The sequence below is a fragment of the Neodiprion fabricii genome, chromosome 5 (assembly GCF_021155785.1).
Source record: "Neodiprion fabricii isolate iyNeoFabr1 chromosome 5, iyNeoFabr1.1, whole genome shotgun sequence".
NCBI classification, from domain to species: domain Eukaryota; kingdom Metazoa; phylum Arthropoda; class Insecta; order Hymenoptera; family Diprionidae; genus Neodiprion; species Neodiprion fabricii.
In genome coordinates this window covers 27,917,813-27,937,542 of record NC_060243.1, presented here as the reverse complement: position 1 = coordinate 27,937,542, position 19,730 = coordinate 27,917,813, and the positions used below count along the sequence as shown (strand labels likewise).

General features: G+C 38.8%; 5 protein-coding genes across 12 annotated transcripts; 3 read left to right on the top strand and 2 right to left on the bottom strand.

Annotated features, from left to right (window-relative positions):
- Positions 1 to 484: 484 nt before the first annotated feature.
- LOC124182443 (thioredoxin, mitochondrial) lies at positions 485 to 1,869 on the top strand. Its single transcript, XM_046569745.1, has 4 exons — positions 485 to 613; positions 745 to 922; positions 1,343 to 1,466; positions 1,565 to 1,869. The coding sequence occupies exons 2-4, from the start codon at positions 753 to 755 to the stop codon at positions 1,682 to 1,684; spliced, it is 414 nt and encodes a 137-aa protein (XP_046425701.1). The 5' UTR covers positions 485 to 613; positions 745 to 752; the 3' UTR covers positions 1,685 to 1,869.
- Positions 1,870 to 2,020: 151 nt separating this feature from the next.
- On the bottom strand, positions 2,021 to 3,837 carry LOC124182441 (uncharacterized protein C7orf50 homolog). The gene is made up of 4 exons (XM_046569743.1): positions 3,596 to 3,837; positions 2,811 to 3,106; positions 2,531 to 2,708; positions 2,021 to 2,335 (listed from the first exon to the last, which is right to left on the bottom strand). Exons 2-4 carry the CDS (start codon positions 2,975 to 2,977, stop codon positions 2,048 to 2,050), a joined length of 633 nt encoding a protein of 210 aa, XP_046425699.1. The 5' UTR covers positions 2,978 to 3,106; positions 3,596 to 3,837; the 3' UTR covers positions 2,021 to 2,047.
- Positions 3,251 to 7,590, top strand: LOC124182412 (E3 ubiquitin-protein ligase MARCHF6). Its single transcript, XM_046569678.1, has 7 exons — positions 3,251 to 3,398; positions 3,864 to 4,295; positions 4,376 to 4,706; positions 4,806 to 5,200; positions 5,286 to 5,942; positions 6,057 to 6,510; positions 6,592 to 7,590. The coding sequence occupies exons 2-7, from the start codon at positions 3,909 to 3,911 to the stop codon at positions 7,338 to 7,340; spliced, it is 2,973 nt and encodes a 990-aa protein (XP_046425634.1). The 5' UTR covers positions 3,251 to 3,398; positions 3,864 to 3,908; the 3' UTR covers positions 7,341 to 7,590.
- A 937-nt stretch (positions 7,591 to 8,527) lies between these two features.
- On the bottom strand, positions 8,528 to 12,859 carry LOC124182417 (DIS3-like exonuclease 2). Of its 4 annotated transcripts, none has more exons than XM_046569685.1 (8): positions 12,179 to 12,855; positions 11,340 to 12,109; positions 10,786 to 11,047; positions 10,195 to 10,715; positions 9,820 to 10,111; positions 9,428 to 9,621; positions 8,936 to 9,218; positions 8,528 to 8,841 (listed from the first exon to the last, which is right to left on the bottom strand). In XM_046569685.1, the coding sequence occupies exons 1-8, from the start codon at positions 12,437 to 12,439 to the stop codon at positions 8,719 to 8,721; spliced, it is 2,706 nt and encodes a 901-aa protein (XP_046425641.1). In that variant the 5' UTR covers positions 12,440 to 12,855; the 3' UTR covers positions 8,528 to 8,718. The 4 variants fall into 4 exon arrangements, with proteins under 4 accessions (XP_046425641.1, XP_046425642.1, XP_046425643.1 ...); XM_046569686.1 differs by having other exon boundaries at positions 12,250 to 12,380; XM_046569687.1 differs by lacking the exon at positions 8,528 to 8,841 and having other exon boundaries at positions 8,951 to 9,123; positions 12,179 to 12,859.
- A 347-nt stretch (positions 12,860 to 13,206) lies between these two features.
- Positions 13,207 to 19,497, top strand: LOC124182425 (ATP-dependent RNA helicase p62-like). 5 transcript variants are annotated; one of them, XR_006870760.1, is made up of 8 exons: positions 13,207 to 13,291; positions 13,447 to 13,567; positions 13,635 to 13,726; positions 14,765 to 15,814; positions 16,034 to 16,212; positions 16,434 to 16,493; positions 17,329 to 17,802; positions 18,235 to 18,372. XR_006870760.1 is itself a non-coding variant. In XM_046569711.1 (8 exons), the coding sequence occupies exons 3-8, from the start codon at positions 13,653 to 13,655 to the stop codon at positions 18,701 to 18,703; spliced, it is 1,722 nt and encodes a 573-aa protein (XP_046425667.1). In that variant the 5' UTR covers positions 13,207 to 13,291; positions 13,447 to 13,567; positions 13,635 to 13,652; the 3' UTR covers positions 18,704 to 19,497. The 5 variants fall into 5 exon arrangements, 4 of the variants coding, with proteins under 4 accessions (XP_046425667.1, XP_046425668.1, XP_046425670.1 ...); XM_046569711.1 differs by lacking the exon at positions 17,329 to 17,802 and adding an exon at positions 18,600 to 19,497 and having other exon boundaries at positions 18,235 to 18,489; XM_046569712.1 differs by lacking the exon at positions 17,329 to 17,802 and adding an exon at positions 18,600 to 19,497 and having other exon boundaries at positions 13,622 to 13,726; positions 18,235 to 18,489.
- The last annotated feature ends 233 nt before the right edge of the window (positions 19,498 to 19,730 follow it).

Sequence of the window (19,730 nt, the reverse complement as noted above, 5' to 3'; positions counted from 1 at the left end):
TTACAAGACCAGCTATATATAGGTGTATATGTGTGTGTGTGTGTGTATATAGGTATATATATATAAGCTAAGATTTCAGTAATTTCCAGAGAAATAATTCCGGTATTATCAAGAATGAAAATGGAATGGAAAAGAAAATTTCGAAGTCCGTGTTTCGTATTTAGTATGTGATTTATAAGTATATTCGGAACCCCAAGTTAGCAAGCGGACGGTTGCGGCCTCACCCGTCTTCCCGCCACCCTGCCGCTCGTTGGATGATAAAAAATCTCGAACTATTCCACGTGCTTACATAATCAAATTTCAATAAGAATATAACTTATAGATATACAATTAAAATAAAAACAAATGTTCAAGTAACAAAATTCTATAGATATACCTACATATTAATGAACAAATTAAGGAAAATATTTATTCCAGGACGGCGTACTTCTCGATTATTTGTTTAATCTAAAGCTTCTTTTTTTTTAAATTAACAGTAGAATTTCCTCCAAACTTCAAAAATGGTTACGTAAGAAATTACTTTATTTTCACGATGGCGAAATGTTGGTAGCAGTGTCAGGGATCCAACCCGCAAATCGCATTATTCATCGTTCAGATTCAATCAAGAACTCAGGTGATTTGATGCGTCTCGTAGACAAATACCGATACATTTCAAATTACTCGATAGAATACTTGGCAGCGATCACCTGCCATTATCAATTAATCGCATACTAAGTTGATCGTCACATCATATTTTATTTCTAGGCTAAAACATGCTACGCGGTGGAACCAGGATCTTGTCTAACGCTGTCAAACGAGGCTTTGCAAATGCTCCGGCTCAAGAACCCGCCGTTCAGGCTGCTTTCACTGTTCAAGATCCAAAGGATTTCAACGACCGTGTTAAGAACTCGAAAATCCCGGTGATCATCGACTTCTTCGCGACGTAAGTCCCTCAGGACAGTCTCATGTCTTCCCTGGGTTTTAGGTTATGGAAGCATTAAAAATCAAGGTCGTTTAAACCTTGAGAGTCTAGAAATCAGTGAATTCGACTAAGAATCTAAAACTCGCGATCTAAGAAACTCAAATTAACTGTTGTCTAAAGAATTATTTCCTGATTACATGTCAAATTCAATTTGTTGATTCGTAGCGCAATCAAAATTTCCTTGTGATACTCTGAGAATAATTCCAACATCACCTAATCGTGTTATGTTGGATATAATTATTGCCACATCATATATGCAGTTGATTTTAAAATTGTATGGAGCTTAAGTTTTTGGTTAAGAAGAAACCTCTGAGAGTGCAACAGTTGCAAACCAAAATGCACTTCATATCAACTCACTTATTTCAATTTGTTTTTGAACAGATGGTGTAATCCGTGCCGAATGCTGACACCCAGATTAGAATCTGTAATTGCCGAAAAGCAAGGAAAAATTGTACTGGCCAAAGTTGATATTGACGAAAACACCGATCTTGCCTTGGACTACGAGGTTTGGTCAAGTTTTTACCTCAATGTATTTATTTACACTAGTTTGAAGCGATGAATTATACTCACACGTTTTGCTATCACCCGCTCAAAAAAAAATAGGTTGAATCCGTCCCGGTCCTCATTGCTATGAAGGATGGTAAGGTTCTGGAGAGAATAGTTGGACTTCAAGATACGGATAAACTACGACAGTTCGTCAATAAGTATGCTGATGCAAAATAATCATCATTAATAAATGCGTAAATTCTTTTAAACCGTAGTCCTTAAAAATGCTCTGGCTTTTCATATGACTAAATGTAATTAGCTATTGTAAACAATGTATATGAATTTATTTAATGATTATACACGTCAACATTACATGTTACGTTATTAAAAGAAAAGGAAAAAAGAAGAAACTATCGCAACTAGATTTTCACTCACATTCACTCACTCATTACCGATAAAAATAAATATGTGTGAAATTAGGTAGTCAAAAAAATTACGTCACTGCTATCAATATCTGGTATAAAAAAAATTTACCAAATAGTATAAGAGCCCCCATAGGCCTAAAAGTTTCAATAAAAAGTGAAAATCTTGTATCATCTTTCAAGCCTCTGTGGGGAGTGCTTGAAGGATTTGTCTAGCTCTCAGGTATTCCGAAGTGGCTGTAGCCTCAGTTTCATCTTCATTGCTGGCCACCTGTTCCTCGACTTTCTTTACTACTTGCATCATTTTTTTAACTAGCTGTTGCCTTGCCATTCCTTTGCAACCTTCAAAATATTCCAAAGCTATAGGAAATATCGAGTCTGGCACTGAATTGTGATCGAGCAAATGGTCCATCAGCCATATCTGTCTTAGTTTTTCAAACTTCCAGTCGCTCTTCGCATGCTTCCACTGTAAGTTAAATTAAGTTCTATAGGAACATTAAGGGGGTGCCCTGGTCGATTTCGACGACAATATATATATATATTTTTTGCGTTTGAGATACGTGAAACTTGATATATGAAGATTTATAAGGCAATGTCAAAATCAACTAGGGCACCTTCTTAGGACTAATTACATAAAAAAATTATAGGCTATCGCAGGTACCTTAGATATATAAGTGATCGCTTTTTGAGCTGCTTCTAATTTACTAGATTCTTTTTGCTCAGCAATTTTCCTCTGCAGCTTCTCCTTCTTCATCTGTCTTTTAGAAGGTTCCTTAGGTTCCTTTGCGGGACTTTCTTCAGTCGATACTCGAGCCTCGTCATCGTTTTCAATTTCTTTGCTGAAAGTAGAAGTTCGCTTATTACACTTATCACTATCGTCAGTACAGTTTTGGAGAACGATTCTTTCTCAATAACTAGTTACTAATAAAAACAGAGCGTACCTCGGACGCAATTTCTTCGACTCGATTTCAAACACAGGATCAGTCACTGCCTTTTTTCGTTTTCCTGGCTTCGACTGTTGGTCCTCGACAACCTGCTCCTGTTTATCACTACGTCGTCTTTTTTTACGCCCCGCTTCCTTCTTGTGTGATTTCTCATCGACGTCCATTCAAGCTTGATAACCTATTCTCCCTGAAGCAACCGGCCTTGGTGTTGATAACCTTCAAAATCTTGTTCAATCTGTTCATCCGCGTATGTGATGTCCGCGTGTTTCTTTCTCATATTGCATGGTACCGCTCTAGAGGTGAACAGGCAAACATGTAACTTATTTCTGATTGGGTGCGCCACGAACCCATACGACGCGACGAGGAAGTTAAAAGGAAGTGCGATTTCACGGACGTTTTTTGTTCCTACAACTACATTCGCGATTGGTTGGTACGACTGCAAGTGAGAGGAGAGAAGCAGCTGGAAATAGCAGTAGATATTTTGTCACGACATTTATGGTCCATCAATAGTTTTCGATTTTGTTCCACAATTTGGTACGAGAAGAAAGTAAAATATTCGTATATACAATATACGTAGACACATACGTGAGTAAGAGCTCTCATAACGTATCTTTACACTACACGCAGCGATGAATATATAGTTTTATTATTGCAATATGAACCGATGTTTTGACGACGAAAATACCATCGCCTACACATCACCTCCGACTTACATTCTAGGACTCGTTTTTAAGGCACATTTCTCATGATACGAGTAGCAGAATACGAAGGTATCCTCTTACCGTTCGTTACGTAACAACGTAAATATATACACTCGGCAATATCTTGATGTTTTTGTGACATTCAATCCGCCCTTAACCCCACTGACGATGCGCCAAATTCCGCTATTATTACCGTCGAATATATCACTTGGTATAACGCACTTTCAAGAGAAATCATTTCCTCGAGTTAAGTTACGACATTTACAATCGCGCTGTCAGCCGTGTATTTTTCAAAGCATAAGACATTTGTATTACTGCCTTTTTGCACAGGAATGACTTTCCCTTTCAGCTACATTGGTGGTGAAGTAAATATTACCAACATAACTTAACCAACATGACGGAGGACATGTTAGGGTCAGACATATGCAGGGTCTGCAGATCCGAAGGTTTGGCGGATAGGCCGCTGTTCCATCCATGCATTTGCACCGGCAGTATTAAATGGATACATCAGGAGTGCTTAGTGCAGTGGATGCGGTATTCGCGGAAAGAATACTGTGAATTATGTGGCTACCGCTTCTCCTTCACGCCTATCTACAGTCCTGACATGCCCAGACGTCTTCCTCTACGAGATGTTGTCGGCGGGCTACTTTCCAGTATCGTTACAGCTGTCAAATATTGGCTTCATTACACCTTGGTCGCCATTGCATGGCTCGGCATTGTTCCACTCACAGCCTGTCGAACTTATCGTACTCTTTTCAGCGGGTCTCTGGATTTAGTTCGGGTTAGTCATCTAAGTATATCTACGTCCATCCAAATATCTCATGGTTTGGAAAAAGAAAATCATTGTATTTTTTTTCTCAGATAATGTCGCTGCCGATGGATATGCTTTCGACAGAAAATTTATCCTCAGACGTGTTCCATGGGTGCTTCGTAGTAACCTGCACTCTTTTTGGTTTCATCGGGCTGATTTGGCTGCGTGAACAAATTCTCCATGCTGGAGGACCCGACTGGCTTGAGAGAGACAATGTACAGTTGCCTCCGGTTGATAACCCTCCTCATCGAGATGGGCAGGATGGTCAAGCAGGACAAGACCAGCCTGCAGATAATCAGCCGCAAGCTCAGGATAACAATAATGTACCTCCCTTTGTTGAAGAACCTCCCATTTTGCAGGAGAGACAACACAATATCGAAGGTTACTTTTAAAATTGATGCAACTTACAATCTTACTGTACGATTGTTGATCAAGAACATTTTTTTTCAAATACTGATAATGTTTCTTTAATATTCACAGAAAACCAACATGATATTCCACTGGATCCCGACATAGGCGAAGGCATACTGAACAATGCTCCCCAAAATCCAGAGGAATATATATTAAACCCAGAAGTTGGTGAAAATAACGTAGGGAATCCAGATGGGGCACTCAGAGGTGAAGAAGAAGAACCAGTATTTCCTCCCAGGGACGAGCCAGGCATAGATGGTGCCCAGCCCAATGTCCAGGCTGGTGCAGGATGGAGAGCACAAGGTCAAGGCCAGGGGGAGGCTGAAGAGGCAAATTGGAATCCCATGGAATGGGATCGACCAGCCGAGGAACTAACTTGGGAGCGACTGTTGGGATTAGACGGGTCGCTTCTTTTCATTGAGCATGTTTTCTGGGTGGTTTCGTTGAACACTCTGTTCATAATGGTGAGCATAGAGAGATTGAAGATGAACATTGCTATGTTTGAGATGTCTTGAATCAATTACATCACCAATTCATTTTTCATTCTAGGTTTTTGCCTTCTGCCCTTATCACATTGGGCACATCACAATAGCGTGGCTAGGTCTACAAGAGCATGTAACAGCCTCGCATTTCGAGGGACTCGTGACAACGCTTTGCGGTTACTGTGTGATCGCCGTTTCTATGGTGGTTTTGCACACACTGGCAGCTCTTCTAGGTTTGCAGCGATCGCAGAGGGTTCTAGGCCTTTGTTACGTTGTCGTGAAGGTCTCTTTATTGTCAGTTGTAGAGATAGGAGTCTTGCCACTAGTGTGCGGCTGGTGGCTCGACATCTGTTCTCTCGCAATGTTTGACGCCAGTCTCAGAGACAGAGAATCTTCGTTCAGGCTGGCGCCTGGAACTTCAATGTTCATTCACTGGCTTGTCGGAATGGTTTACATATATTATTTTGCCTCGTTCATTCTACTTCTGAGAGAAGTTGTGAGGCCAGGGGTTCTCTGGTTTCTCAGAAACTTGAATGATCCGGATTTCTCGCCCATCCAAGAGATGATACATCTACCACTGCTCAGACACGCCAGAAGACTCGTCGCATCTGCAGTCATATTTGGAACCGTCGTACTACTAGTACTCTGGTTGCCAGTGAAGCTGCTCAGGTGGGGATGGCCGGGATTTCTGCCCTACACCGTCACTGTCCAGAGTGAAGCACAGGTAAACCAAACACCGATTTTCTAATCACAGTTGATGTTATTCATTGAGCAACTTAAAGAAATGATCTTTTTTTGCAAAATTTTCAATTTCTACTGTCAAAACCATTTTATCTAGGTAAGCGAATTATCGCTCGAATTGTTGTTGCTGCAAGTCATTCTTCCCGCGTTGTTGGAGCAGTCACACACCCGTACCTGGCTGAAGGCTTTGTTGCGAGGTTGGTGCAAAGTCGTTGCCTGGTTTCTGGACCTCCAGTCCTATTTACTGAGGGACCAGAGTAACGAGCCAGAGCCTGCGGTGATAGATGAACCTCAGCATCCTCACCTTGCCGCAGCTCATCAAGCTCTTGTACAGAGGGAGAGACCAGTGGGTTACCAGCCATACACCAAGCCGCGATGGTTCCCTGCAAGACTAGTTGGTCTTTTACTATGTGTATGCATATCGCTCGTGATTTCAAGCCTCATCGCAATGACTCTACCTGTATGGCTGGGACGACGAGTAATGGCTCTTTGGATGGTTGGTGCACCTGCACCTTCGCCACCAGTCATGGCACCGACGGTAGCAGCGACTGGTAAGTAACTTTGATCAATATACTTTCAGAGTACTAAAATATGAAATTTTTCAAAATGTTGAATGTACTTTACATTTTCAGACGGAGGCGAAGCTGTTGTTACTCTTTCAGGGAGAGTGCACGAAGTGTATACTGTAGCTTGTGGCACTTACGTGTGCTGGGCTGCAGCTAGAGGATTGGCTCTGGCTTTATCGTGGCTTCCTCGAGGTCGCAGGGCAGTATTGGACAGAATCAAGCACTGGGCAGTCTTGGGATTAAAAGCTTCTGTTGCGTTTGTCCTGCTAGTGGGTGTAATACCCTTACTTTTTGGGCTTCTCCTTGAGTTGGTTGTGGTTGTGCCGTTGAGGGTACCATTGGAACAGAACCCGATTTTATTTGTGTGGCAAGACTGGGCGTTGGGTGTCCTTTACACAAAAATAGCAACTGCTGTGACGATGATGGGGCCTGAGTGGAGGCTGCGATTGGCGATTGAGCGAGCGTACAATGACGGCATCAGAGAGATGGATTTAAAATTCGTAGTCACCGAGCTAGCTGCACCCGTAATTTGTTGCTTTGGTCTGGCACTCGCGATCCCATATGCAGTGGCGTACGGAATTATTCCTCTATTTGTCGCCAACTTACAAACTCAAATATTAATCGCCAGACGTCTTTACCCATTTTTACTATTGGTGAATTTGGTATGCATACTTATAAGCTTTCAAGTACGCCAGTTCAAAAAACTTTACGAACATATTAAAAATGACAAGTATTTGGTCGGACAGCGCCTTGTAAACTATGAACATCGCAACAAAGCGCAACAACAACAACAGCAGCAACAAAGATCTAGCTAACGCTCTGTTTCCTACATTGTGCATAGAGATTAAGGAGAAGAAAAAAAAATGCAACGTAGTAGGCTAGCTTCGTGTACATTCTTAATCAATTAACTAAAACCCTTTATCTTATTCAATTTATAACAATTGATATCTTACGTCAACCATGATTTAATTTTTAATATTCTTAATATATATATTTATGTAAGCCGAACCTAAATAAATTACAAAGACTGTTTCTTTTCCAAAAAAAAGAAAATAGAAAAGAGAACATGATTTTCTTGAATGTTAAGTTTTTACTATTGATACATACATATATTTTGCATCTTTTCTTTCCGTAATCAAGCGAAAATTCGTATCTGATGTGTATGGATACTTAGTATTTCTTGTGATAACCAAGTCAAGTAAAATAAGTATTCGCAAGATTAAACAAAGATTAGCCAATATTTCATCACCTTTTCATATGCGATATACAAAATTAATTTTTTATTGGCTCAAGCTTGAGTTTTCCCGACACTACATTATGGAGTTCTTGTACAGTAAAATTTGAAGAAATACAGCATCATATTGTTAAGTGTAAATAACTAAATAAAAATTTATTCGTACGGCCAAATAAGCCTTGAAATCCAATCTCCAAAAGTTGGTATTAAATCAAAGTTTGCTCAAGTGTGGAGTCACTGACTGCAAACGTGTTAAACTACGTCGCGCATTATTGTGAATGCTCTTATATTAAGATCTGATTTCTTATGATTGATTAATTTAAAAGTATCCGTTCATTTCCGAAAATGTTTGGGACTGTGTAATGGAATTGGACAGCTATAATTCTAACTGTATGAACGGCGTTGTAGTTAATTATGGCCCTTACGACATACAGGTGCTGTCAATTTCGTATTCTGGCGTGTGTTTGTCTGATTGTAAAATCTGATATCAATAGCTCGAGGTTGGTGGCGGAAAATAACTTTCTGTTATGAACTTTACATTGATTCAAAAGTCAGAAACTCGGGGCTAATTCATACAGTACAAACATACCGCATTACTCAGTCAAAAACACATATGTTTGTATAACTGAATTTCTGAAACGAGAGGACAATTCATATCTATATCACAATAACACTGTAGCGTTGTTTAAAAAGAAAAAAACAACCTCCAAAAGTGAAGAAGCTGTTTGCTGCTTCTGTTTTTCTAAAAATTCAGTATTCAGGTAAAACGAAAAAACATATATATATATTCATAAAACATGATGATAAAAATATACAGTATTTGTTAAGGATACATCAAAATTGCAGAAGTCAATTCATAGCTAAAAAAAATTATCTCGTGAGTATATAATTTTTTCCGAAATTAATTACAATGATTGTGCTATATTCCAGTGAACTGCGTCAATAATTCAAATGGTCATTTATAATGTTTGTACTGAGGCCTGAATATCAAGTGGCATCGGTGCTAGTAACTCTCCGAGTAAACGATTCTTTGCCGGATCTTTGCTGACCCGAACATTTACTATGCTAAATATGTTGATCACCTGCAAATGACGAGTGGAAATTAAACCCAATTGCGCATAGCCTAGTACCGAATATCCAAATCGGGCAAAGGTGATTCAACATTACTATACTTACTTGCGACATATTTGAATCTTTCCAAACAATCGTTACTGTTTGTATATCATCTTCTTCAACGTGATGAACTGAGGCGACCTTTTCCAGCTCAGCAAAGTAAATTCGCAAGTTAATACCCATTTCGTAAAGAATAATATCAATGCTTCGATCTTTCACGTCAAGTGTGATGGCAGTGGTGTTTACGGGCCCTGTAAGACCCAAAAGATAGGTCAGGTACAATTCGCTAGACGCCTCTTGAGCTAGTTTGGCATTGTATTTCTGTCTGTTGCAATTCATTGCTATCCTGCAATTTGTAAGAATAACATTTACGTGTCGATCATGCAGGTCGTAACAATCGTTCCCGGAATGTCGCAGTTCGTACTTTGCAACTTTTGCATTCACTCACATTCAGTAACGCTTATATAAAGATTAATACACCAAAATTGTTCAAGAGAGATTTACAAAGAGTGGAGATAATTATCCCATTTGTGAATTTTTAATGTTAAAACTTACTCAGCGCATAGACTTGGCGTCCAATTAGGAACTGGTAAAGCGTTCTGAATGGATGCATGCAGTAATCGGTGCACTATGCAATCAGAGTACCTTCTGATCGGCGATGTAAAGTGCGTATAGAGAGGAACATTTAAAGCATAATGTTTCAATGTTTCAGCGTCCATTTTGACTGAGGTACAAAAATATCTGGCACGCTATAAGAGGAAAATTACTGTTTAAAAGACAAAAATAAAAAAAAAACATTGAAATAACCAATCAGATGTAGTTGTGACCCTTATTCGTTAAGCTACATGCGGCTTGTTTAGTCACACCATTGCAGCTGCGACTATCTGCATTCTACCAATTCCCAAAATACTGTTAGGTCATTTTTAAATGAAAAGAATCATACTTACTGCCATGGTTTTCGCGCAAAGAATGTTCATCACAACAGCCCTGCACTTTGCCAGGTAAAAATCTTTGGTACTACCACAGGGATCTGGCTGGTATCGAACTAGACTGGCCTGCAAGGCACCCGCGCTCTCAATATCTATATGGATCCCAAACTTTTCAAGCATTGTCTGAGTCTTGGACAGATTTCGCATTAGAGGGGGCTGATGACAACGCAACAAGGAAACGTCCGGAAAATTTTCATAGAGATGCCTGGCTACAGTCATATTTGCCAGGAGCATAAACTCCTCAATCAACCTACATAGAATAAAAACCGGGAAATTGCAAACGTTAAGCCAAATTTCAAACTAAACTCTAGCGTATATTCGTCTGCTTTGCACCTGTTACTGTCTTTCTGTTCCTCCAGCGTAAACGATATAGGTAATCCTGTCTCTCTGTTGACGATTACATGCAGCTTTGGCTGATCTATCCTAAGCGAGCCATTCTCAAACCTTTTTTCCCTCATTTTCATTGCTAGATTATTTAAACTGTTTACAACGGCACACAGTTCTGATATTGTGTAGGAACCTTTGATCACAGGGATTTCGTCATTTGACCACTTTTTAGTGGGGTTCATAATCATAACTTGAGCATGCTCGTAGGAAAACTGACAGCATGAATTGATAACAGTTTTGGCAAATCTGTGCCTGATTATGTCACCTCCAGGTGTCATTTCGAATATAACGGAAAACGCAAGCTTATCATAGCCTGGCAGAAGAGAGCACACGTTGCACAGTTGTTTAGGCAGCATGTGGTATACATTATCTGACAAATAAATAGTCGTTGCACGTCGTGCAACTGCCTGGTCCAATGGCGTAAATGCATTCAGGTAATGCGTCACGTCAGCAATATGAACTCCCACCTGTAATGGGCAAGAACTTCATTGAATCAGGATAACAATGAAGGGTAAATCTTGAGAGTATATTAGTTACTTCAAAGTTTCCATTCTCCATGGGACTGCACGACATTGCATCATCCAAATCTGCAGCAGTTGCTGGATCTATGGTGAAAATACATTTTTTTCTCCAGTCTTCTCGACCATCGATGTCTGTTGCGACAGGCTGGTAGTCACTTGGTGGTAAGTCTTGCATCAATTCTGTACTGTAGGGTGTCACATCCAGGTCATATTCGAGCACAATTGCGCAAGACTCTGCCCTGAGATCTCCTGTTTTACCTATGCATTTCAGAATTTTTCTGCAATTTAAAAATGCTTTTAGTAGGGTAAGTGATCATGTCGATTTGGTAATTTAGAGAATACAAGATAGATTGTGAAATTAAATTTGCTATTTTCTTTGCTCTATTTTATGTATTTTATTCTACAAAAAAATTATTACTCTCTCTAAATTCAATGCTTGTAACTCATGAGGAACAATTTAAAATCAACACGAATTCATAAAATTTAAAGCAAATTTTTAACGTACAGATAGTCTGCCAACAATGCTATTTCACTTCTTTGTTTCAAATTGCTTCACAACAATACACATACCCATGAGCATATCTGACATCATTCCACGATATGATTTCGGCGAAAAACATAATATTGGCGTAAGATTCTGGATCGCTATAAAAGTTGGGGGGCCAGTAAGTGGAATCAATAGTTAATCGAGGTACTTTATGGTCCCTGGGTGCAAATAGAGCAACCCGATTATTTTTATCAGGCATGACTTTGAGAAACCCAACTGCTTTTCTAGGGTGAATTTTCTCCAATATACAAACAACTGTTGCAGTCTTTTGCGGTTTGTTTGATTTCAAATTACGCCACTTATCCGTAGGATTTATTTTCACGGCAACCAAATCTCCCTCTAGGGCCCTGTTTCTATCATGAATTCCATCTATCAAAATATCCATTTCGTCATTAGGCATTGCAACATAAGCTTCTTTAAAACACTTCGGATTTATCCTTATGTTTCCTTCTACATATTCGATTTCCTTCGAAGTTTGATTAACTAATAACTTCCTTATTAATGTTTGAGGTATGTAATCTGGGAAACTCGTTTTGTTCCCTTTTTTATTCTCCGTGCTTTTACCCGGAGTGCTTGAAACTTTATTTTTTCTTCTATTTCCCCCAGCATCACCAACAGCAATGTTCATGCTGAGATTTTCAGTCTGCCCTCGGATGACTTGTTGGTTTTTACTGAGATGGTTTTTCTTCCACTTTGTTGACAGCTTTTTTTTATTCATTAAGTTCACACCTTGATTCTGGATAATTTGTGGAACAATGGATGCTTGAATATGATTGACAGCTATCGCATTAGTCTGTTGATATAAAAAAGAATGATCAAACAATATTTTTGTTAAGAAGCCGTAATTAAAATGTGGAATTACCTGCTCGTGGAGCACAGTGTTCAACTTAACGGCAGGTGAGATTTCGGAGTTATTGTCAATACTGTTCGATCCTTGGTTAAAGGCCTTTGGTCTTCTAGGGGGTCTCTTTTTAGGCTGCACTTCTATCTTTTGTAAAGTAGTAGCAAGCATTTGTTCAACACTTATCGGGTTTGGTTTGTTGTTGGCTCGTTTACCTCGGCGAGATTTTTTTGCAATTCCTGAGCTCCCAGACATATTAGCTTGTCCACCGTTGTCAGACATTGTATAATCTTTACGAAATATGTGTTTTCACAAAATTTTGTCACGCGAGCTTGTAAATTCAGTATAAAATAGCAAATGCTAAATATACAATGTGTATAATAGGGAGAAACTAACAAATCGAAAAAATGGTAAAAAAAATCACCTAACCAAAGGCTATACGACTTTGATAGGCACTGTCAGACTTGTTACTGGAATCGATGGCTGAGAAATTTTTCGTAACATTGCGCAATCGAAATATGTTTCCTTTTTCTTTTTCTTTAGTATTCTCACGGAATTTTAGGACCACCAGAATGACACACGGCTAGTTTATCTTTCGACCTCATAAACAAAGTGGAGAACAGTGGAGAACCCAGCTGTCACTTTATTCTGTGTTCCCTGACCTTTTTTGCCTCTTGGCCTTATTGACTTTTATTATAGCGACGCCAATGCATGATAGATGAACTTAGCCATAAACTTCCGGCCTTCATCTTCTCATACCAAAAAGTGCCAAGCTTAACGTCTCTCTACTGTCTGTCCGTGTGTTCACCATGTGTTCATTTATTAACTCCCGGACTGCAGAACAGATTTTTATCTTATTTTCTGTGGTTAGCTACAACGTCTTGTTAGGTTTTAGGTTATATTTCGTTACGACCAGATAAATAGCTTTGTAGATATAATGATATTTGCAGGCTTACTTGGAACGGGATCACAAGCATGCGATCTTTTTTGCATTTGTCCGGCAATCGCTTGAGTCTAACTATATTCCAGGTGGTGCACGACTGTCTAGTAGAATCTAGAAGGAGAATGATGTTCTAGGTTGGTTATAAGTTTTCTATGGTTTGGTCCCTCTTTCCGTCCCGAGCCGTGAAAAAGGTAAGACCTCCGAGGCGTTTGTAAAGCTGTAAATAATCGTAGTTCTGTGTTAATTAATTGTTATTAGTATTTGAGTATTGAATTTATGATATGAAATGTAAGAAGCCGCTAACGTTTCTTGTCATCAATTACCACTCTTGTGTTTTGTTTTACAGACATCTCGCGGCAGTTGACAAACAGCGAGCGCTGAAAACGAAAAATTTTCGATTTTCAGCATTTACAATCAGCTCGGAATTAACGGGACCGGGAAAGCAGCGACCAAGTTAAATCAAAGATGTGAGTACAGGTGTTTCATTTTCCGTATGTATTTATTGTGGCAATTGTAATTAGTTTTTCAATCTAGTTCAAACGCCAAACGGACATGATCAATAACCGGATTTTCGTCACTCGACGGACAATCGATGTTGCTGCTGCTGTTCTTGGCTTCTTGCCGACGTAATTATTTACAGATTTTATATTTAGTTACGCATACGTGTTTGTGATTTTTTCAAAGAATTGATCATTTCCGCATCGTGCTATCTCGTACGAATTGAGAATATTACGTCAACCGCATGTATTGATTTTTCGTCCAGTATAGAGTATCCCTCCTCCCTTTACCGCTTTTATGAAATTTACAATATGGCGCTGCGTGGCTAATGAAGCGATTTAAGCAGTTGTTTTGGCACTCAAACAATGGAAAATCGGTTTCGTAGGTAATAATAATAATTGGCAAAAGCTGTTTCAATCAATGATAAGCTTGAATGTAACCAATTTCAGTGATGATAACCCGTTGGTCAAAGATAATAAATTGTGTAGTGGCACAGTTTTTTAGTCATTGGACTGTCCAGTTCAATTTTCGCTCCTATAAAAAAAAAAAAAAAAAAAAAAATCCAAACAAACAAACCTACCAGTAATGGTTGCTTTGTGATACCTCCCAAGCATGACAAAATCTATATAAAAAAATTTGATATTTCGTATGGGTCTAGTATGAAAACGGGATTTGATATTTCGCGTGCTTTATTGCTTAATAACAATTTATGTCTCTATGCTGCTTCAAGAATGGTAATAAAGATAACAAAAAAGCTGGTAATAAGTGGTAGCTTTGTCTGTATTAACCCTTCTTGTGAATATGTATGAAAAATTTTATACTGTGCATATCAGGTCAAGTTGACACTAGGAAATTTAAAAATAAATGTATTCTGAAAACTAGAAATTTTTTCAGGTATACTGTAAAATGATTTTTTTTTGAAGTTTACGAGTCACATTTCAGTACGGTATTTTTTATTTTTTTTTTCAACTTTAATTATTTTACCGGAGCATCAGAAATTGGTTTTGAACTTAACCTTTGTTATTTTGGGTAAAAATAAATTCCTGAATGAAGGGTTAAATCACACAGACAGTCAAAAATTATCCTGTATTGGTTGAGCAATGAAAAGTTTATTTGGGTTAAATCTTTTTTACAACTCACAAAATAACGTCAGCACATCGTTTCAGGACCTACGGTGGATCAACTAGTGGATACCGTAGTGGAGGTGGTCGCGGAGGAGGTGGCGGGGGTCAGAGAAATGGTTATGGTGGTGGCGGCGGAGGTGGGAGCAGTAGCAGTGGCCGTTTTGGCAGCAGAGGAGGAGGTGGAGGTGGCAGCAGCCGTGGAGGCGGTGGAGGTCGAGGAGGCAGCAGTCTGAGGAAACCAAACTGGGACTATGAGAACCTGAAACCATTCAAAAAAGACTTCTATGTTCCCCACTCTAACGTATCCAGCCGGCTGCCTCGCGAGGTGGAAATTTACAGAGGAGACAAGCAGATCACCCTCAAGGGCGACAGCATTCCAAACCCCATTCAGTATTTCGAGGAGGGGAATTTTCCTGACTATGTAATGCAGGGAATTAGAAAGCAGGGATTTGCAGAACCAACAGCAATTCAGGCTCAGGGATGGCCCATTGCCATGTCTGGACGCAACATGGTCGGCATCGCTCAAACCGGATCAGGAAAAACTCTAGGTTACGTTCTCCCAGCCATTGTTCATATCAACAATCAGCAGCCTCTGAATCACGGTGATGGACCCATCGCTCTGATCCTTGCACCGACCAGAGAACTCGCGCAGCAAATTCAGACGGTTGCGACAGAATTCGGCTCTCTTTCCTATGTCAGAAGCACGTGCATATTTGGTGGAGCACCTAAGGGAGGCCAGGCTCGAGACCTGGAGCGAGGGGTCGAAATTTGCATTGCCACTCCTGGTCGCCTGATAGATTTTCTTGAAAGGGGCACTACTAATTTACGCAGATGCACGTACTTGGTATTAGACGAAGCTGACAGAATGCTTGATATGGGATTTGAACCTCAAATCAGAAAAATCATTGAGCAGATCAGACCTGACAGGCAAGTACTGATGTGGTCTGCAACTTGGCCAAAAGAAGTTCGCAACCTTGCTGAAGAGTATTTAACTGACTACACGCAACTGAATATCGGCTCGCTCACACTTTCTGCAAACCACAACATTCTGCAGATTATCGATGTTTGCCAAGAGCATGAAAAAGAAACCAAGTAAGCTGATAGTCAAGTATTGTTATCATATGAAAGAAAGAAATTGTTTCCATGTCAAACTCAAACCACGGTCAAATGACTACACAAGCTTTCGAGAATTTTTGTATACACCATAAATACGTCTAAAAAGAACTGATTATTGAAGTTAGGAAAATAATCGTCTATGGATAATTTGAATATTTCGATATTGAAAATAATTGAATATTGATTGGATTACAGATTGGGAAGCCTGCTGCAAGAAATTGGAAACGTTAACGACGATGGCGGAAAGACAATTATATTTGTTGAGACTAAAAAAAAGGTTGAGAACATCACAAGAAACATCCGCAGATACGGGTGGCCAGCAGTATGCATGCATGGCGACAAATCGCAGCAAGAGCGTGATTACGTTCTCAGAGGTATGTACACAGATATTTTCAGTATAGTGAAAACTACAATTCCACAAATTGAATGTTCTTTTTTTTTTAATTAGATTGATAAATACTGGAATCTGATAATATGTTTCTCCATATTTTCCAGTATGTAAAAGTCCGTTCCGTTTGATCTGATAGATTCTAATCACAGATTTTGTAAGTCCAAAATTGAAGGTATTTAATGCGTTCTTTTCTTTTTTTTCCAGAGTTTAGAAACAAGAAGGGTTCAATCCTTGTAGCGACAGATGTTGCTGCGCGTGGCCTGGGTATGTTTCAAGAAAAATTTTCCCGTTTTCCTAACTTTATTTTTACTGTATTTAGAATCGGGGTTTATCTTGCTCCATGTTACGCGATTAGTTTCTCAAATCACGATAAAACCATTTTGTCCAAAGTGGCGTAGTAGCACAGACTGGTTATATGAAGCGATGTCTCACTGTTTGGAATTTGGACGGATATTTGGCTTATTTTTTATTGCAGTTGCGATTAAACTACACTATCAAAAAGTAATATTTAGATCTAAAAACATACGAACTAATATAACGAAGTGGAGCTGAAGCTCTTGAAACTTAAAATCTAGCAATTATTCTAGGAATTGGTTTTCCATCCCAAAGCAAATTATCATGATAACTATATACTCGCACAACATTGTACTCTCATCATTGCAGAATTGAACTTATTAGGTATACCATGGCTGGTATCTACAATTAAAAGTACTATGCCTTGTTTAAAAGACAAAACAGGTGTTGGGAAACGATGAGATGAGTTCCCACAAAGCTTCAATATTTCATTGCAAGCAAAAGTCAATTGAATTTATTCCAGTCCATTGCTAAAGAATGATTTTTCTAGCAGAGTAACCAAAATTGGTTTGTACATTGCAGATCATTCTTCAGTTACGAGTTTGTCTAATGCCTGTATATACATGTAGGTATACGTATTATTTTTTTCGATGAATTTTTTTTTTTTTTTTCTATTCAGGCCTAGTCTATTTTAGTCACAAGGTTGCGAATAAATAGTTGAGTAATTTGTCATGAATCCGTTAATTTTAAGGGTGAGCATCTGAGAAATTTATGTTAATCAGTCTGGTTGTCCCTTTTGTTTCAGAGGCACATGGTGCACAGATTGATATAAGAGTGTTCAGAAACGGCTATAAATTTCTGACTGTCTGTGTTCCTAGAAACTATATATAGTATGCTACCTCAGCTAGTATGCATATATATATATAGATAACGTACGTAATAGCGCAATATCGTTTGTGCAATTGTACGTAATGTGCCTCTGGTACTGCCTATGTACCACTCGAGTGTCATTGTGGTGCAAAGGTACAAATCACGCCACGCTGTATGGTTATGGGTAAGAGATGTCGAAGGTTTGGTACATTGAAAATGTCAATACAACCATACCACTCTCTATAATCAAGCCACAGCAAATGTGAGACAACAATCTATTGATTTTGCTACTATTGCTACTCTCTGCTCTATGAGGATCAGTAAGACGGGACTTACTTTGTCGACTAGACTCGTTATTGAAGTTAAACGTTTATCAAGAACGCTGTTAGCTGGAATACAATATCTAATGGTTTGTATTTTCACAATCCATCCTTCTTATCATTATATTTCCAGGTAACCCAAATCACTAACTCAACATAACAAAGTTGATATTTGCATCAACTTTTCACATCTTATATTAATGAAATATTTATGTTAAAAGAATCGTGCAGCACTCTCGCATGTAGCTCGGAGATAATATATTAATGTTTGACTCTTGGCACTTGAGGGCTTAACGCTTTGTGTTACATTCTTTAAAACTACTGTCACTTAATCTTCAGTTACTTTTAGTCTTCAGAACAAATTAGATTCCTAAAAATTTCCTTGTTTTTAGTAATTATCACAACAACGTGGCAATACAATACATTTTTCCGATTTTAAAAGAGGGAAATTATTTTTTTTCATTTAATCTCTAATCAAATCACTTTGATTCGAACTGACTAGATTATGACCATTCGTTTAGATGTGGATGACGTAAGGTACGTGATCAATTTCGACTACCCGTCATCGTCAGAAGACTACATTCACAGAATCGGTAGAACGGGCCGATCGCAAAGTACAGGAACAAGCTACGCTTTCTTCACTCCACAGAATGGCAGACAAGCCAAGGACTTGGTCAATGTACTTCAAGAAGCTAATCAGGTTATCAATCCCAAACTAAGTGAGTTGGCTTCGCGAAGTGGTGGCGGCGGCGGCGGCGGAGGCTACGGAGGCAGAAGTAAGGATCCTTTTGCGTAGATCGTTGAACAATCCAATGGAACTAAGTTTGTTTTGTACGATCCATTTAATGTATCAACGCAAATGAAAATCTCGAATACTCTTTTACAGATCGTTGGGGATATGGAGGCGGACGTGGACGAGAGAATAATTATTCTGGCGGTAGCAAGCGGTTCGATACGGGCCGCAGCAACGGTTATAACAATTACAATTGAGTTCGTTTTTACTAGTTCCTAATGGCCGTATACGGTATACATATTATGATTCGACTTGCCCGAAGGACTACCCATCTTGTTAATTGATATATATTTGACACTACGATTGAGTGAACAAATGGTAAGAGTCCGGCAGGACAGTAACCAGAATTTGCTACTTTAAATATCGGCCATTCATAGTTATCTACCAAATTCTCTTTATTTATAGTCCCAACCTGAGTTAGTGATTTACGAACGGGACCCTATTTGATTTAGACAATTCTTATTTATGATATATTAATAATGTTAGATTTGAACTTTGTCGGGAGCCACGTGAGGCATATATTTCACATTTCAGTATTCATTCCAAATTAGTCTGGAATTCTTAGGTATTAATTACTTTTTTCGTAAACTTTGGTAGGATAAAACTGCACAAGTTTGCAGGTAGCTATGTTATGAAACTTTTCGTACATTATCAATGTAACAAGTCTATACGACATTAATGATTTTGAGTCTGAGAGACTAATTAAGTACATACGAGGATGCAGACTGGTGATCTGCAGGATAATGATACGAGGTTAATGATCTGAGTCTGAGAGACTATTAATTGAGTACATACAAGGATGCAGGCGATGGTTGAAAAAAAATGAATGAATTATATTTATCAAAATATTTCATTGTTTCTTCATCATTCAATTTTTCTGACTTGTAATAACGCTGTGAATTAAATGTCGATCTTACGTACTTGTATGTATCAAGTATGTATGTACGTCGAAACTTAAGCACAACATGATCAATAAACTACCACCAATGCATTTACGCCTTATTCGACTATCCCTTCATTGATAACTCACTGACATTACAATTAATAATTGTTTCGTGGTTCAACGGTTCACGCAAGATTATTATCTGAAAAAGCGATAAAAGTTTAGTTGCTTGAATTTCCTGAAAGTTCTCTTTCTTGTGTTGTCTTGCATCTACGTATGCTGAGTTGCCTAATGAAAGGAGCATTTACAGGAGCAACAAGCTTTAGCTATTCACCGCTGGA

Coding starts and splice junctions, on each gene's coding strand:
- LOC124182412 (XM_046569678.1), top strand. CDS start 3,909: ATGACGGAGGACATGTTAGGGTCAGACATATGCAGGGTCTGCAGATCC. Junction 4,707..4,805: donor GAGACAACACAATATCGAAG/GTTACTTTTAAA, acceptor TAATATTCACAG/AAAACCAACATGATATTCCA. Junction 5,201..5,285: donor TGAACACTCTGTTCATAATG/GTGAGCATAGAG, acceptor TTTTCATTCTAG/GTTTTTGCCTTCTGCCCTTA.
- LOC124182417 (XM_046569685.1), bottom strand. CDS start 12,439: ATGTCTGACAACGGTGGACAAGCTAATATGTCTGGGAGCTCAGGAATT. Junction 11,048..11,339: donor GATGTCAGATATGCTCATGG/GTATGTGTATTG, acceptor TTTAAATTGCAG/AAAAATTCTGAAATGCATAG. Junction 9,219..9,427: donor ACGCCAAGTCTATGCGCTGA/GTAAGTTTTAAC, acceptor TACAAATTGCAG/GATAGCAATGAATTGCAACA.
- LOC124182443 (XM_046569745.1), top strand. CDS start 753: ATGCTACGCGGTGGAACCAGGATCTTGTCTAACGCTGTCAAACGAGGC. Junction 923..1,342: donor ATCATCGACTTCTTCGCGAC/GTAAGTCCCTCA, acceptor GTTTTTGAACAG/ATGGTGTAATCCGTGCCGAA. Junction 1,467..1,564: donor ATCTTGCCTTGGACTACGAG/GTTTGGTCAAGT, acceptor AAAAAAAAATAG/GTTGAATCCGTCCCGGTCCT.
- LOC124182441 (XM_046569743.1), bottom strand. CDS start 2,977: ATGGACGTCGATGAGAAATCACACAAGAAGGAAGCGGGGCGTAAAAAA. Junction 2,709..2,810: donor TCGAAGAAATTGCGTCCGAG/GTACGCTCTGTT, acceptor TTCTACTTTCAG/CAAAGAAATTGAAAACGATG. Junction 2,336..2,530: donor CGATCACTTATATATCTAAG/GTACCTGCGATA, acceptor TTTAACTTACAG/TGGAAGCATGCGAAGAGCGA.
- LOC124182425 (XM_046569711.1), top strand. CDS start 13,653: ATGATCAATAACCGGATTTTCGTCACTCGACGGACAATCGATGTTGCT. Junction 16,213..16,433: donor GCGTGATTACGTTCTCAGAG/GTATGTACACAG, acceptor TTTTTTTTCCAG/AGTTTAGAAACAAGAAGGGT. Junction 18,490..18,599: donor CGGAGGCTACGGAGGCAGAA/GTAAGGATCCTT, acceptor ACTCTTTTACAG/ATCGTTGGGGATATGGAGGC.